Source organism: Manis javanica, chromosome 16 (genome assembly GCF_040802235.1).
Source record: "Manis javanica isolate MJ-LG chromosome 16, MJ_LKY, whole genome shotgun sequence".
NCBI classification, from domain to species: domain Eukaryota; kingdom Metazoa; phylum Chordata; class Mammalia; order Pholidota; family Manidae; genus Manis; species Manis javanica.
Window position 1 is genome coordinate 16,415,610 of NC_133171.1, and position 17,300 is coordinate 16,432,909.

At 49.0% G+C, this 17,300-nt stretch overlaps 1 protein-coding gene across 19 annotated transcripts in view; it reads right to left on the minus strand.

Annotated features, from left to right (window-relative positions):
• Positions 1-17,300, minus strand: part of LOC108389730 (uncharacterized) — a 603,223-nt gene that overhangs the window by 429,737 nt on the left and 156,186 nt on the right. For 17 of the 19 annotated variants that reach the window (XR_012126339.1, XR_012126341.1, XR_012126342.1 and 14 more), the window contains one exon: positions 12,337-12,505. Coding sequence is in view for 11 of the 19 variants with exons in the window: in XM_073224880.1 (XP_073080981.1) it covers positions 12,337-12,505 (169 nt within the window). In the remaining 8 variants the exon portion in view is untranslated. Of the gene's footprint in view, positions 1-8,773; positions 10,266-12,336; positions 12,506-17,300 lie in introns of those variants that run through there. The other 2 variants (XM_073224882.1, XM_073224883.1) reach the window with 2 other exon arrangements.

A 17,300-nucleotide genomic window follows, 5' to 3' on the forward strand; every position in this document is an offset into this window, starting at 1 on the left:
GCGGCTGTAGTGCTGAAATCCCAGCTCGCAGACCCATGGCCAGAGCAGAGCCTCTAATTAAATGTAAACTTGCCAGCGGCTTTCTTAACACACGAGGCAAAAAGTTAATGTCTGATGAACTGGGGCCCAGGCCCAACCCCAGCTTGGCGCCCTCCCCACGGGGCTCCGTCCGAAGGAATGAGGTCTGGTGGCGGGAGAACAGCCCCGCAGGGAGCCTGTCTCCTGGCCTCTGGTGACACCCTCGCACATCTCCTCCCCAGCACTCAGCACCATTGTCAGCCCCGTACTGGGGTCTCTCGCCCACCAGGCAGAGCTGAGGGCTGACCTTTCCTGGACCTCATGTCCTATCTGGTCAAGTGGCCACCAGACACGTGCGGCTCTTGGACACTTGAAATGGAGCCATTCTGAATTGAGAAATGCTCTAAGTTTAAAATGCACAGATTACAAAGACTTACTATGTAAAATAATGTAGAATTATTTCTTTAATTTCTTATATTCATTACATACTGAAATGATAATATTTTGGACATGTTGGGCTCAATGAAATATACTGTTAAAATTAATTTTACCTGTTTTGCTTCATTTTTTCAAACATGGCTATTAGAAATTTAAAGTCACATACAATGGCCTGCCTTCTATTTCTACCAGAAAGCACGGTTCTGCATTCCATTCATGATGCTGAATGAATGAATGAGTGAATGAATGAATGCCAACTTAGATCAGCATTAATATCTTTAAATCAACATAGACATAGTCAACAGAAATGGTTAAAAAGGAAGCACAGCTGGTTTCCCGAAAGAACTTTTGGGTTTCATTCTGAGTCGTCTGAGGGCACTAACCCTTGGTGAATGATGGCTGCCTCAGGCTCTGCACGCCTTCCGCAGTATCACACCTTATATGAAGTCAGGCGTCATCAGAGAAGATTCTTGGCACACAGCTGTGAATGGCAGTCTGCCTAAACCCTGGTTCTGGCCCAAATGGGTACACCTGGGGCTCAGGTCATTGGGCGATTTGGGGACAATGAGGCAGAGACCCTCTGAAAAGCAACAGCTTCCAATCCATCCTACTCTTTTCCTATCTCACCCGGAAACCTAGAAAATCACCTGCAGACACATCAGGAGCAAAGCTTTTCCTCCGTGAGAAGCTTAAACCTACAGCCTTTTCCATTCGCTCTGCTCTCCCCGCTCCAGGTATTATTTCCCGGAACCCCCACCTTCTACCTCAACAGCAAAGCTCTCTCATGCACGACTCTGCCCACCCTCTCTCATTTCTCCATATCCATTCTTAAGTGCCTGATAAAGGCAAGACGGGGAAACAAAGGGCAAATGCCAGTCTGTGACCTCTGTCTGGACTTGGCCAAGCGTGATGTGTGAGTCAGGTGTGTGGAACGGAAGTTTCCATGGCAACGAGACTGCAAAGCAGGGGGGAGTCACACAGCCTTTCTACCAAGATAAAAGAACTGGTGAGGCCAACGGAGGGACACTGAAGGGCAGTAGGCCAGTCTGGGGGTCCCACTGGCTCCTTCCCCCGCCCACCACCTCCCTTCTGGGAGGAAAGGGAGGTGCTTATGAGAAACCTGTGGGTAGGGCGGCAAGAGAAAAGCGCTGTCTTTACCCAGGAAAAAGCAGCCCCAGTAGCTGGAAGTCTGGGCTGCAAAGGCCGACCCGGGCCCACAGCCTGACACAGGGGCGACACTGTCACCAAGCTTCTCCGCCTTCCCTGCTCCGTGATGAAAAGCTACTGCCACACTTTGCATTCTATGCATCTTTCTGTAAATTATATTTGCTATAGATACTTTAATGTTATTCTAAACTTTTAGGAAAATAGATTTTTTAAGAACAGATTGCTTTTTTAGCCCCATGACTTAGAGACAAAGAGAAAAGTGTAGAATTTTAATGAAATCAGAGTTGGCCTTGGTTAGCTAGCTAGTCGGGATTCCGGGCCTGTGTTCACATTACGGCTTTTTAAGCCATTTTCCTAACCTGAGACTGAGAGCTGCAGGAAAGAGCTGGAACAAGGCTTGCAAACCCCACTTCCCTACTCTCCACCTCATGCAGCTTTGCTCAAGAAGAGGGCTTTGGATTCCTTCGAACCCCAGAGACTGAGGAGGAGACAGTCACCCTGTGGCACCTGCTAACGGCTCTGCTTGAGACCACCCTTCCCAGGGCACAACAGGAATCTTCCCACATGGGCAGACTCGATGGTGTCACTCAGGTGCCAGGCCTGTCAAAGGGGTGCCCACTGTGCCCGGAGAAGCTTGGACCTCCAACCACAGTCCCCAAAACACACACCATACACCTACCTCTTTTGTTTCACCTTGTCATTCTTTGGTTTGCATTCCACATTCTAGGCAAAATGGACCACCTTTAAATTCCCAGATATACATCAACCGCTCTCCCCTTCAGCCCTTTCTGTTACCGATTCCTGCAAAGAACACTTAGCCTTTCCCAGAAACTCAGCTTGGAAGTCACTTCCTCCAGAAGCCTCCCGGCCAGTTGGCACTGAAGTTCTTACAGGCTTTCCCATCAACAGCATCAACCCACCAGACTGACTCAGCTGCATGCCTAGATCTTGTCCAGCTCAGAGCCGGAACACCAAGCAGGCTCTGCTCACCTTGACTCAGGGCCCTGCACATAGGAGGTGATCAATCAAGATTCACCAAAAACTAACGCATGAGCAAGTGAACATGTGAACGAACAGAGTGCCCACATGGAAGGCGTGGCAGGACTAAGCACAAGAAACCTGACCACACGTGGGTCTGAGCCTCTGGGTCCAGTCCTGTGGCTTATTCCTTTAGAGGCTTCCGGAGTTGCTTCACCTCGACGAACCTTAGATTCCTACTTTTAAGTTGGTGTAACACCACCCGCCTAACACTATGGTAAGCGTCAAGAGATAGTGTTGGGAAATTCTTGGTGAAATCTTTAACACATGTATGTATAACGGCATTTCCAGGAGGCAGCTAAGTACAGCAGGTGGCAGGATAATCACTGCGGGGACAGCAGCAGTTGGGCACCTGAGGAAGAGAACCAGTGACAGGCCGTGGAGACTCGCATAAGCCTTCACAGTGATAGCAGGGACGGGCTTCTTTCTGAGAGGCAATGACATTCTCCTTCCGCCCATTTGGGCAAGGACATCCTTATTAACTGAACTTCCCATTCATAAACCATGTTCATTCCCATCCAAAGCCACAGTCATAGTCCTGGGCTTTGTTTCTGGCCACCCCAGTTGCTAAATGCCCTCTTTCCCTACGCCCCACAGGGATCCTACCCATCCTTTAATGTCCATAAACCTCCCCCACATCTGTGAGGCCTGCCTGAGTTAACTACCTCACGTCTGTCTCTTCCCTTGATCTCCCAGCACACGACGGCCCACTGTCGCTCTTCGACGTGCGGGAGGGGCATGTGGTAGGGCCCCACCCCCCACCCCTCCTCTCTCCTCCCCTCCCCCAATCAGAACCAAATCTGGGTCATGAAACATGGGGATCTGGCAGAAATAGTAAGAAATGAGAAGCGTGTGGAGTTAGAGAACAACTCCGATTAGGCTAATAAGAAAACAAAAATAAACAGTGGGGAAAGCTGCTCAGTTTCTGAAGACGTCAGGACTCTGGCAGGCGTGCACAACACACTATAAAGACAGGGCAGGGGGCGGAGCAAGCAGGGGGCGGGGCTTCCAAAGCATGTACGCCAAGGGATTGTCTGTGAGGAGCAAGGAACTCAGCAGTAAGATAGAAGGAACGGAGAAGCAAACGGAAATGGGGACGAGCTAGGAAACGCACCACCAGAGCGATCAATCAGCAGCATTTTGTCTAGAACCCAGTTCTCCACGCTCCTTATAGTATCGCGTGACCTGACACACAAAGCCACCACCGACATAGCAGAAAAGCCACAGAGAAATTCAGAAGCAAGCTGTGATCGAGGACTACAACACAATCATTAAATATCCTATTTGTTTTTACAGAAAGAATACAGAATGTGTGTTCACATAAAAATGCATATAGAAATAAATAATATATCCATATTCTCTCTAGGTTATCTAATTATAGGTTATCTTCATTTTCTTCTGGAGGTCTCTCTATTTTCACACTTTCTGTGATAAGCATGGATTAGTATATAATTAAAAATTCTATCTGGATATTGAAAAATGAAATAAACATTTTAATTACAAATAATACTTGTATTATTTGCCCATGGACAGTGAACATAATGCCCCCTCTCAGCAGCCTAATAACAGAGCCTTAAGAGCCTTAATTTCCAAGATAAGAGCACCTTTTCCTTCTAAACCTCATGACTATGGGTGACACTAAATATAATGTATAAGATTGTTCACTCCACATCTTACTGTCCACAAGGAATGACTCTTACAAGTCCTTTTAACACTATTTTCTCCATAAGGAGCTATTGATAAGAAGAGTAAATGTCAATTTACTTTGGGTCCTACTACTTCCAAAAGGCCTAAACTACGGAAGATTTTGCCCCGTCTGCCCTCTCTTCCACACTGCTTCCCCGGGCTCCCCATCTGCGTGTGTACCTGACTCTCTTTTATACTGTACGGGTGTGCCTCTGAAATACTGGCCCCACACCAAGATGGTAGCATTTTCTTTGCTTTCTTCTGTACTTCAATGTTCAGAGTAGCACCCTCTGTTCAAAGATGACTTACAAGTTTCAAAATTGAGTAGCACTTTCAGGATATTTACATACACCATAGGAAACAAATGCGTGTGTGACATCACAAAAAAGAAAAAGAAATTGTATGTCGGAAGTCAACGTGATATTCACTTAAGATGACATGTCATGAACTGCTTTCTCCGAGCAAATACTCAGCCCACGAGAAACAAGAGCAGGAAATAGGAGCTGGAACAGCCCACCCCTGGAGTGGGGAATGAAGAGTGGTGGTAACGCTGAATGAAAGAGAGAAGCTTGAAATTTTTCTGTGACCTAACCAGGCAATTAAAACATTAAATGTGAAATTTGAGGCACTGTAAATCTCCTAATATGGTCTAAGTGCTGAGTTTCCCAAATGATGTTTTCTCATCTTCCAGCATATCAGAGAGCATGCCAAAACCCCAAAGAAACATTTCCATTCTGAAAACAAAAATAAACCACACATCCACATTCTATTAATAGTGTTGTCTTGCCTTAAAGACCCTGCATCCCTGCTCAAAAACCCCACTGCAGTTTACATAAACTTTAACATTACTGAAAACGCCCATCCCAAATAAGCTGCACATGTAGGCGAGTAGGTGAGGCTGAGGCAGAAGTAATCAAATCCTTTCTGTATTTTTCTTACTGGAGACCAAATGTTATGTTCCTCATCATCACGCCTAAGGACTTTGTAAGTATGTGCTATGTCTTTAGCAGCATTTCTTAGGAGAGTGCAAAGAAGGAAAGCTGGCACACGACACACAGGTTCAAGCCAACCGCACCACACTTGGAGACGGAACATAGAGGACACACGCTTACCACCGGAAACGCCAGTGGAAATCGCCAGACTAAGCAAAAGATGTGCCAGGGACCCCCAAACCCAGTCTGTAAGGTCGTGACCCTGCCATCATGAAGATGAAACATGCTGACCCCTGGCATTTCCTGCTTCCAAACGGGGCAAGGCCACTACACGTGGTGCTCTTCACCCACGCAGACACTCGGGATCTGGCCCGCGTGCCGCAGCAGAGCCAGTGGATTGGGTGAGTGTAATGGGCGTGTACGGCACAGAATCTGCTCACAAGATGTTCCCATTTTGAGGAAGGAGAAGAACCAACACATAAAGTAACAAAGAACCGTTTATTCCCTCCTCAAAGACCAACCCTGTGACTGAAATGCTCAGCTCAGCCCCGGAGTCTTTTGGAGGAAGAAGCCCCCGTCCCCTGCCTGCATGGGCAGCCTTAACCGTTCAAGCTCCCAATCGTGGGGATGTCCCTTTGAGGGCACGCAAACGGGAAAAGCGGGGCCCTCCAGGGACCACAGACCCTCCCTGATCGGGTAAGTGAGGAGAAATGAGAGAACTGACTCAGATGCCGACTCAACCCCAAGGAGAAAGGAAAGAAGAAGCAAAGAGATCACCTCCTTCAGGGCAACGGATCCACCTGGTCAAATCCTCACCCATCCATTGTGCGACTAGCAGGTCCCCTAACCTCTGTTTCTGTTCCAGTTATTTTATGTGTATCTAATACTTAGGGCAGACACTCTGCTACACGTTACAACTCCTAATTGATGGAATCCAGCTACAAACACTGAAGGTCAGTTCCGTTATTATTTTCACTTTACAAGTGTGGAAACCAAGGCATGGCGGCGGGTCACATACTTGCAAAGTGGTGACCCCTTTTGAATCAAACCCAGCAGCCCGGCTCCAAGTCTGAGCTCAGAAGCTCTACGCTGCCATAACTATAAAACACTTGCTTTCCAAGGCTGTGGAACAGAGTCAGCAAAACGTATGCACAGCACCCAGGACAGTGCCTGGCATTGAGCAGAGGCTGAATCACTTATTTCCCCCCTCCCACCCCTCCCCACGCCCCACCCCCCATTTGTGGGAGGTAAGAGGCAGGACTCTGCACAGGGAAAAGGCAGCTACGTCAGTCTCCAGAGGCTCAGAGGCTCCCAGGCTAGAAAACAACCCTCTGTCTTCGTGCCCTGAGGCCTGGAACAAGAGCTCTAACTCAGGCAGAGATGTCCAGCATGTCCAGACAGAGACTACCTCTATTCATTATCATCTGCATTCAGGGCGTGGAGCTGGAGACAAGCCTTGGGGAAACGTTTCTGAGTTTTGTACTAGAAGCTATGCATGTACATGTCAAACACAAACACACAGCCACATAGACACACAACATCAAAAACTTACACCTACTATAGGGGGAACATGATCTACTTTCCAGAACCTTCCATTGCCCAGAAGCTGGCAGTGCCTGCATGAGGCTGCAGTGTTGGGGCAGTCCAGACACCGACGGGGAGCTGAAAGATGGTCCCTTTTGAAAATCAGGAACAAATTAGGCTCAGGGACCCTGGTGAGCTGTGTTGTAAAACACGAGAAAATATTTTGTTTTCCAGCCTTTTGGCAGTATTTTCATGAACTGGTGACAATAAAATAGAGGACAGAGACTATTTTTGCCCCTTGACATTAGTCTAAAGCAGTACTGAGGAAAGTGTACATGTTTCAGCTCAGGGACTTACCTAGACAGGCAGGTAGCGACCAGCACAAAAGAGGGGGCCTAACAGAGCTGGAATCTTTCAAGTGCATAACGAGTATGTGCTGTCAATACTGAGAGGTTCACACACACTACCAGGTAGGAACGCCGCCTATACACTCTGCCCCTGTATTCCTCAATTAATAAAAGGTCCTATTTTAGGCTAACAAAACGTAAGAATGTAATTCTATTGCTAGGGGAAAAAAACCACGACAGTGAAGCACTGAACTGTCGTTCTGCCCGTGAGAAGGTGCTAACACAGTTCAAAAGTCATTAAGAGGGAGAGCCAGCTTTCTACGCTCTCAGGCCACCGGGTCAGCAGATGGCTGCCAAATCCTGCAAAAATCTCACTGCTCCAACCTGCGCCGTTTCTGACACTAGGAGCTTCCATCATGGATAAGCTGGTATCCTGCTCTGGAGTCCACTGCTGGCCACCGGCATTGGCACATAGCCGAAGGACCCCACAGGAGCCCAGGTGGGAGGCTGGTGAAGAAGCCCTGCCCCGCAAAATGCTCCTTACAAAGGGCAGTTTCCTATCGGGGACACAAAAGCGGCCTCCTCCACCGCGTTCACCTGCCGAAGTCCCCCAGTGCATATCAGGCCTCTGTGGTCACGTTTGGGCCACAGGCAGGCTGGTGGCTCAGCCTGGAACGCTTCAAGCGGGAGACAGGGCAGGAAAGGACATGGGGGTGGCCGTGAAAGAGGCAGACTAGACACGTTTGCACCCATGGACCTGTGCGAACAGTTCCTCCTGGCTCACTGTTTAGGCTGTTACCCCCTAGGAGGAGATGTGTTATCTTCTTAGTCATTTCCAGAGCCATTAAATGGGGCTGAGGGAGGGGCGGGGGGAAGGCGGGCGCCTTTTCTCTGTGTGTGAGTGTGTGTGAGTCAGGAAAAGCCGGAAGCCTTACAAAACTCCTTCAAACAACAAGCCGGGAGGGGGCACAATCCGCTTCCACCCCCAGACAGTGAGCAACTGCATTCTCCCCCGAGGATCGCGGCCACCCGCGGTTAGGGTGGATGGGCCAGAATCTTCTCTGCTCCAGCCATAAGGAGACCTGCACCACAGCTGCTCACAGAGGCTGGGTGGCCTGCATCCCAGCAGCCCCAAAGGGTTTCAAGCCAAAAAAACGCTGCAGCTGGGTGGGTGCGGTGGAGTGGGGGGAGACGCAGAGGCCCGGGTGGCAAGCCGCACCCACACCAGGTGCTCTGACGCCCTCCCCCGCGCGGGAAGTCACAGAGGTCTCCAGGCTGCTTCCTGAGGAGGCTGCCTGACCCCCACCCCACAGCGTGAGCTGCAACTGCCTCAGCAGCGGCGGCTCCAGAAACCGGCAAGGTTCCCTGCCAGGCAGTCCTCGGCACCCCGGGGGCACTGGCATAATGAATGCCACCTGGTGAAAGACGAGCATTCCAGATGCAGTCATAAGGAAGAAGGCAGCCTGCCACACACCCACGCAGACACACAGCCGCGACATTCCCTTTAAGCACTCGGGCAAACCTGACCAAGAACTTATATTTGCAGTAAAACTATATATGAAGTGTCTCTAAGTGAATAAAAAATCTTAACCTTTGATTGAAAGTATATGAAAGTTGGGGGTACTATCTTCTGCATGGGAGAATTATCTAAATAAAAAACATTTATTTCACTTATTTGTGAGCATCTGCTGTCCAGCCTTGCAGTGTTTCTTACTTTCTTACACTTCCCACTGTCGTGGGCTATATTTTTAAATGTTTTCACATCTAAGTTTCCACCTATGCAGATAGATGTTTGACTGACAGGAAAGTTGAAGGCATCGTATAAACTGATTGACACTGAAATCTCACGTATTTGCACGCAGTCCCCAGACTGAGTAACCCCTTTGCAGAAACCAATGTTGCATATAAATTCTTTTGAAGGAAAGAGGATACATAATTTTTATTATACACACACACTCACATACACCTCAAAACAAAGGAGCAGGGATCCAGAAGACAGGCGGACACTAATGCTGGAGCTCTGGCTGCCGTGTGAGCATCAACTACATTTCACAGGAAACCAAAGTGGGTACAGGTGCTAAAAATTAAACTTAAGTCATCTGGCATCTACACCACTGAAATGGAGGCTGCAAGACAGGAGGCGGCTCCCAGGGGTCCTGATTTGCAGTGGGGCCCACACCACCCTCTGTCACGTCTGCTGTAACATCTGCACAATGGAGATGACACTTCACATGGCCTGCGTCACAGGGCTGTTAGAAGATTAGACCCAAGACAGAAAATCCTCAAGGCCTTTGGGTTTCTCATAAATATTAAGACATGCGATGTGATACAATGCCAGCACCCTTCACAGAACTGTACAGGAGGTGCAAGGCTTTAGGAAGAGGTGCAGGCACCTGAATGTGACGTGGTGATACCTCACAGGGCACAATATTTGAGATCGGGGAGGCAGGGACCCAGTCCACCCCCAGCGTCCAGGGAAGAGGCGAACAAGACAACTCGAGGTCAGCCCAACAAGAAGATCCGGAGGAAGGGAAAAAAAACAGTCCTATCTCGGCAGATCACCAGCAAGTCAAAAGAACCAAGCCTGTCAAGTGAAATTCTGAACTCTTGCTTCAAGGTCTAGATGCACGAGAAGACAAGTAGGACGACATCGCACTGGCAGCCCTTCAGGGTGGGAGACGCGTCGCAACGGACAGACCGGCCCCCAGAGGGAAGGTGCAACGACCTCCTCATGCTGCATAATACTCAAGCTCACAATATAGCCCAAACAGACTGCACACAGTCACCTAAACAATTACCTCGGGTTCATAAGGAAATTGGGAGACGAGTGCTGAACAGTCACATACCCTAAGATACTCTGAATTACGGAAAATTGGAAAATCGAATTGATCAATTAAACACACACCTACTTATTACATCACTGCCATCACGGGGGGAACTTACCATGGGTCCTGTGCCAGGTCAAAATAGAAAAGCTCAGCAGTATCCCATTCCTGGCTTTCATGAACCAGTATGGCCAGGAGGAGACAGACAGTGGGACGGAATGCAGCGTGGCTGGGTTTGGTGTATAAATAGAGACTGAATGAAAGCAGAGGCCAGGAGCAATCGATTCTGCCTGGAAAGGAGCAAGGGTGGGGCTTCAGGCAAGTTTCAGAAAATGTGCCGCTTGAACAGGGCCTCACAAAGTCACCATTTCATCCACTACAGAACAGCAAAGAGCGTGCGTGATAAGGCACGAGCAGCCCACATCCCGGGACCCCTGTCCCCGGGCTCATCTAGCTGGGGGGCCAGTTCAGCGAAGCAGAGAGGCGATATGGGGTGGCCTGCATGCACTGCCTTTGTGGGAAAGAAGCGGGCATCACAGGACGGCCCTTGAAAAGGGACTTGGTATTTTCTCTATAAATTGGGAGATAAGTGCTGAACAGGTCTCAATAAATGAGGGTGAAACAAAACAGACAGGAGCCGGGGAGGTGGTGCCCGCCCCAGGCCTGAGGCAGACTGTGGGGACACTCACAGCACAGCTGAGGCCAAGTCTCTCCATGTAAAGAGAGAGGTGCAGGTAAGTGCGTGGGAGGCAGAGGCACCCGAAGGCTCGGCAACCTTGACCGTGACTCGGCACGGCCGTAGTGGTGCTTCCAAGAGAAGCAGCAGGACCAGCGAGCGAGGTGGGCAGAACTTGGTGCCGGAACAATGGGCCCCAAAGACGACAGGCCCCAGTCCCTAGAGCCGGAGCTGTTACCGTCTAAGGCAACAATGCTACAGATGAGATTATATTAAGCATCTGGACATGGAGAGATTATTCTGGATTATCCAGCTGAGCCCTAAATGCAGTGACAAGGAGGCTTATAAGGAGGAGGCGGATGGAGATCTGACCACAGACAGGACAGGCCACATGGCCACAGAGGCAGACACTGAACTGACACGACAATAAAACAAGGAATGTCAGCAGCCACCAGCTGGGAACGAGGAGGAACAGCTGCCCCCCACTCCCCTGGCTCTGGTGGGCGTGTGGGCCGTGACCCTGAACTCCTGCCGCAGTTGGGCACCACGCCAGGGATTTGCAGCAGTGCCTGGAGAGACATGATGTGCGCAGAAGCAGCCCTTCCTGGCCCTGGGGTTGCAGTCGCCGGTCTTGACAGGAATCCTTCAGAGGGAAGGCACTTCAGCTCTCAAGAAAGGGATGAAGTCCAAGATGAAGCTTAGCGGAAGGCTGGATTATGTAGGTAACAGGCCCAGGTAAAAGTCCAGAGGCAGTCAGCACAAGATAGGCGGAGCTGCAGAACATGACCTCCCAACGCCGACAGCCGACAGCCGGCGGAAGGGGACGGGATTGTGACAGTGGGGAGAGCAGGGGAGATACAGACACTCAGAGGTCATCAAAGGGCCAAACTTCTGGCCGAGGGTGACCACCTAATTCTAAGTGCCCGTTGGCTCTGGAGAGGTGAGAGAAGCATGGGAAGCATTTACATGTGCTCCGGCTCAATCAGGACCGACTCAGGAGCTAGACCAGGAATAAACTATCACGCCAAAGACATCGGTGCGACTCAGGTATGGAAGTTCATGGGAGAGGGTCAGAAGGACGTGACACACTGAAGAGCTGGACATGTGCTCTTAGGTCAACAGGGAAGGAAGTCAGTGAGATGCACTTGGGAAGATAGGAGCAGGCGAGGGCACCCACCAACGACTGTGTGTCCGGTAAGAAGGCGGCCAGGCCAGCCAAGGCTGGAGGTGACGGGGACCGGTCAGAAGGACGGGAAAACAGTGAGGGTTAGAGAAATATCTGGAGGACACAGCAAGTTATCTGAACAGAAATGAGTGAGTGGTGGGGCGTGTGGGCAGCTAGTAAGCAACACCACCCATCTCTGGAGGAGGGACGGCACAGGCTCATGGCTGACTGCGCCGAGCCGACAGAGTGGTGGGTCACAAGGAGACAGCAAGCCGGGAACGCTGGGATCCGAGGCCGAGATGCCAAACATGTCTGCGCACTTGAGGCTGCGATGTGCTCTCATCTTCCTCCTCCTATTCCGTCACGATGAAAGGGACCCAAAAGTGTCCCTAAAACTTTAATGTCCTACAAACAACCGTTCTGAACTATGCTCTTACCACCCGGCTCCTAAGGAAAACCCTGCACTGGCAGCACTTAAAAGTAAATCCAAAATTTTCTAAGAGGGGAAAAAAATTCTCACCATCGGCCACTGAGGTCCCTTTTCTGTCTTGAGGACATCTGGCGACAAGGACACAGAGCAGCTGCCCGTGGACCGGGGCCTTTGAGGGATGCCCTGGGTTAGACAGCAAAGAGGGTGCACTTCTGAATCCGCAGAGGACGTCAGGTTCAGTGGAGCAGAGGTGCAGGTCCTACGAAGAGAGAAAATAAAAACAACAGGTTCACAAATATGGACCACCTGGGAAAAGCGGTGAGGAAAAAGTTACTGAAGACAGATTTATCTGGGGAGGAAAGTGCTGGGCAGATGCCAAGAAAAGGCTCGTGTGCGCCCTGCAGCTGTGGATCCCACAGTCCTCTTCCCCAAAATGCTCGGGTGCACAGCTCTGTGGCAAGGGGACAGTGCCCCCTCTGGACTGCGACTTACAGTGGCTGCCGCCAGCTCAAGGCAGACTGGCAGCGCCTGGAACGGCAGGTGAGACAGGCCAGTGGGGGTGACAGCGCGGCAGGAGGGTGGGTGTGACGTGAAGATGCAAACCGTGACACAACCCCAACCCTGCAAGTCCCTCAGGTGCAACCTCCACCCCATGTGCTTTAGGATGTGACTCCCTCCCAGGTCTCAGCCCAAATAGGGCTCTGGGCCCCTGGCTGGAAGCACAGTCACACAGGGGCGATAGGAAAACCTGTGTCAGTAAATTTTAGACAAGAAAGACCAACAAATTTCCACAGAGAATAAAGACCTAATAAAATACATGCAAATAAAACATGAGCAAACAGGGGGTTAATTTAAGGCCTGTTTTGGAAGCCCTTCTCATAGTCTCCAAGTAATCTCTGGCCGTCACGAGAGGTCCAGGCAGAATGAGGCTGTTCTGGACAGAGGACATTATCAGCAAAAGCCCAAAACACGGCCCCCCGTCCATCACCTCCTGCGTCCGAGTGCCCACGTGAACACCTCCCCTGCTCCCTCACAGAGCCACAGGCACAGGAGGCCCCCACGTTTTGGCCAAGGATGCACTCCACATTTTTTAATTTAGCACCTACTATATAAACCACACTGAGAGGAAACAGAATCATAAGTAGTAATGTCTGCCCTTAAGGAGTCAAAAAACAATTAAATGGAAAACAGAAAGTAGGGAAATGTCAGAAGGGAAAACAAAATATAAACATAAAAAGCAGACAGGTAACAGTTAAGTGTTCATACAAGGGGCAAGAAAGGAGAGAGAAATAAGGGTTACGAGCATTTAGGAGAGGGGTATCCGTGAAAGAGCATGGAAGACACACGCTGAAGCTCATGAGGAATGGAGGAAAGACACACGAGGGGAACACGGGGACAGAGATGCCGGGGCTTGGAACGAAGCAGCCACAACGAGCTCGATGCGATGGAGTCAGGACACTGAAAGGAACAGTCGGTTCTGGCTACCAGTAGGTGTTAACGGGCCAAAGGACGGCGCGCAGACTGAGTCCCGGCTTTGTGCACAACCACCCCGATTTCCAGATCAGGAAACGTGACATGCAGGCTTTTCCAGAGAGCTACACACGGAGAGAAGACTCAGTCTTCAAGGCTGATCAGGAGGAAATTATGGTCGTCTGGGCAAGAAGTCATGAGGTGCTGACCAGGGGGAAGCAAGGAAAAAGTTGAAAGAGGGATGGTTGGGGAAGAAAAGAGGACTAATGAAGAATTAGGACGTTTCAGGGACTGTGTGGGTGAAGAGATAAGGGACAGAAAAAAGCAAACATTGTCTGGGATCACACCCCAGCAACCAGAAGAACAGGGCTGTGCTGGTAAGGTGCTAGGAAGGAGGAGGCGGACAAGCTCCGAGGAATGTTTCTGTCTTGAAGACTACATTTGAGGTGTGGGTGGTGTAACCAGATGGAAAACTTCCCGGAGAGGTGAGCGCACTGGCTCCAGGAGCCTGCAGATACAGGGCCACACGCCGTCCACAGCACCATCACCCCACTGGGAGGATGCTGAGGACAGAGACACAGGCTGCAGACACTGTTTAGAGAAAGAATTCAGGGGCTATGGGACGGAAAGGTTGTGGAGTCTCTCAAACACACATCACAGCTTCTGACTTCAGTGGTGAACCATCAGGAAAAATTCTAAACCAGAGAACTTGGAAATACTTCACAGATGAGGCTGGACTTATACAGGGAGCATATTTCTCAAAATACTTCAAAGACAAACATCTAACAAGCAAAAGTCATCCCAAAATATCAAACTGTCGATTTTACGGTCAGCAATGACCATAGATAAGAGTTCTATGGAATCTACATAATAAATCATGGTTAACCAATGACTTGATTTCAATCACTTAACACCATGACCCTTCCCCACCCCCAAAAAAACTCATGTCACCAACAGGTACGTAGGCTGTGGCATTTTTAGCACTCCTCCTTCGCTGTTGGACACACAGGCTGACGGCTTCTCAGGACCCTGCGCCAGGCCAGCTTCAGCGTCCGTGAGCCGCCGGTTTCTGAGACCAGGACGGTAAACCACACACTCTCTTGAGTTGTTTTCAGCTTCTGGTGGAGAATGCACAGCTGGAAGTCACTTCCACAGCTGTGCAGACTGAGGGTTCTGCAGCTTGTCATTAACGGGGGCAAATGATAAGGTGGCTGCATACGTAAAAGCGTTTACAACCAAGTCCTGTCTTCCAGCAGAAGGCGAACCAGTGAGCACAGAGGAGCAGGAAGCGAGCCTGCCCCCTGAGTGCCTCTCTCCTCCTCTACTGCGTAGCCCTCTAAAGAAGGAAAGCCCTTCTCAAACAAGAAAACCTAAAGGCAATGCCTAACATGTGTGTTTACTAATTTATTTAGTGATCATGACCAACAGTTCTTTATTCTGTGCCTGGCACTATTCTAAGCTCTTCAATAACCTCAACAAACCTCCTATCCAGGAGTAACTCTTATCACCCACCCCATTTCATATAAGGGGAGACGGAAGCACAGACTGTGAGGGACCCCAGGTGACACCCTCAGGACACAGCGGGGCCAGGGCTTGCTCTGAGCAGTATTCCAGGGCCTTGCACTCAGCCTCCAGGCTGTCTATCCTGTTGCTCAAATACACACTCCAACACCACATCTCCTATTTTTAAAAAAGAGTAAACTATTGTTTAAAGACAGTAAATACTGTCTATGACATAAGTGTTTGTGGATTATTTCAGAAATCTCCAAGAGTACCAGATATAAACAACCCAGAAGAAAACAGCCACACATACACATGTACTTACTTTCTGGGGATAGTTTAAATCAAGAAGAATCCATTTAGATGCATAAAAGTTTTGACCATTTAAGGTGACAGAAAAAAACAGAACCAGCTATCCTAAAAGACAGGTTGCAGGCATCCCCTCCTGAGAGGCGAGTCTCCTGAGGCAGAGCTTGGACGGACACAGGGCTGCTCTCAAGACTGTTTCAGGACTTCGTGCTTTACTTCCCTAATGTTTCTCCCCCAATTTCCCAGATTGCATTCTAAATCTGAGTTTAAAAGAATGCTTCAAGCATCAGGTTCATCATGATCCTTAGTTAGCATGGCAACTTTTACTACAAACTGACATTTTGACCTGTATTTGTGAAGACCAGATTTTAATTGAAGGCTTTTACAACTAACCATCAAGTTAACTGTATTTTTGATTCTCCTAACATTTCTCTGGATCCTGTTTTCTCATTTGGCTAATTTTATCTAAGATATTTATTTGGTACCTTATTTCAAAACTTGGAGGAAATGCTGCTAAACATAGCTTTTGAAAGGCAGAGAAGAAAGCAACCAAGGCTTACTGATGAAATGTTCTATTTTGGCTATGGGCAGAGGAGGAAATCGTTTCTGGATTCAATCTCCCATGATCCTGTGATAATCCAGAATTGACAACATAGAGCACAAGTATTAGATAGGTCACACGGTTCGGCCAGGCCAGATCATCAGAAGGGAGTTTTAGAAGCAGGGTGCTAGAAACGGCATTAGAAGACTTATCAACAGCTGCCAGAGACTGGAAACAGCTTCAGCCCCACCATGTCCTTATCCACTATATGAAGTCCTTGCGAATCCCTCCTTCAACACCACAGTGGTGTGGAGAATGTCACAGGAAATGTGGGTGGCCATGTGTCTCTCTCCCTGACCCCACACCACCAATTAATGCTAATGCAGCTGGATAAATAAGATCAACAAGGAATTTGTTAAACTCAGTGTCAAGAATAAGAACAGAAGCCTTTAGATCAAAAAAAAATGTACTGACTTTTAAAAATACCTTGAAATTCATTCCTCTAAGTGACTTTGGGATTTCATGAAATTATAGGACTGCTCTGTACTTTTAAAGTCTTAGCAGCTCAGATCTATGCCTTTGAGAATAAACTGCAGGCAGCCTTAAACAGTGCAGAACTTTAAATCAGACTTTCTTACTATTAACTCTCCAGGAGTGTTTCTGAATGCCTCATCCACCACAGAACCCTCCAAGCTGGTTTTTCCAAACAGCATACAACAGAAAGCTAGCACTGGCTCTTCCTGGGTATTCTGGGAATAGAAAGTCCTGTGCTCAAGGTGTGGGGCACGTAGCATGCCCTGACCCTTCCTTCCTGGGAATGTGCAGTGTGTACGAGTAAATTCAAGACTCTGAGAAGTCCAGAGAAACGCTGTGACATGTCACCTACACTGATTTGACCGGCAATGCATTGTCACAGGACTTTGGAGGATACTAATGCTACAAACAGTACACTTTGGGAAATGTTGCTCTGAAATACTGAATTTGGCATTCAAGGTTTAAGAATCTGACCCAAAATTGACCTTAATCAAAATCAATAACATACATCACAACTCTGATGAGCAATGCAGACTTCACATCCATTTCCCCTAGAGGAGCCTCTCCTCCAGTCAAGTTCACCTCCTCCCCGTGACCTCAACAGAGCTTTGCTCCATTGTTTTGTTCAGACGATTATCCATGCTAGGATTTTTTCCTTCAATCAATTTAGTCAATATAATCTCTGACACTTGACATAAAA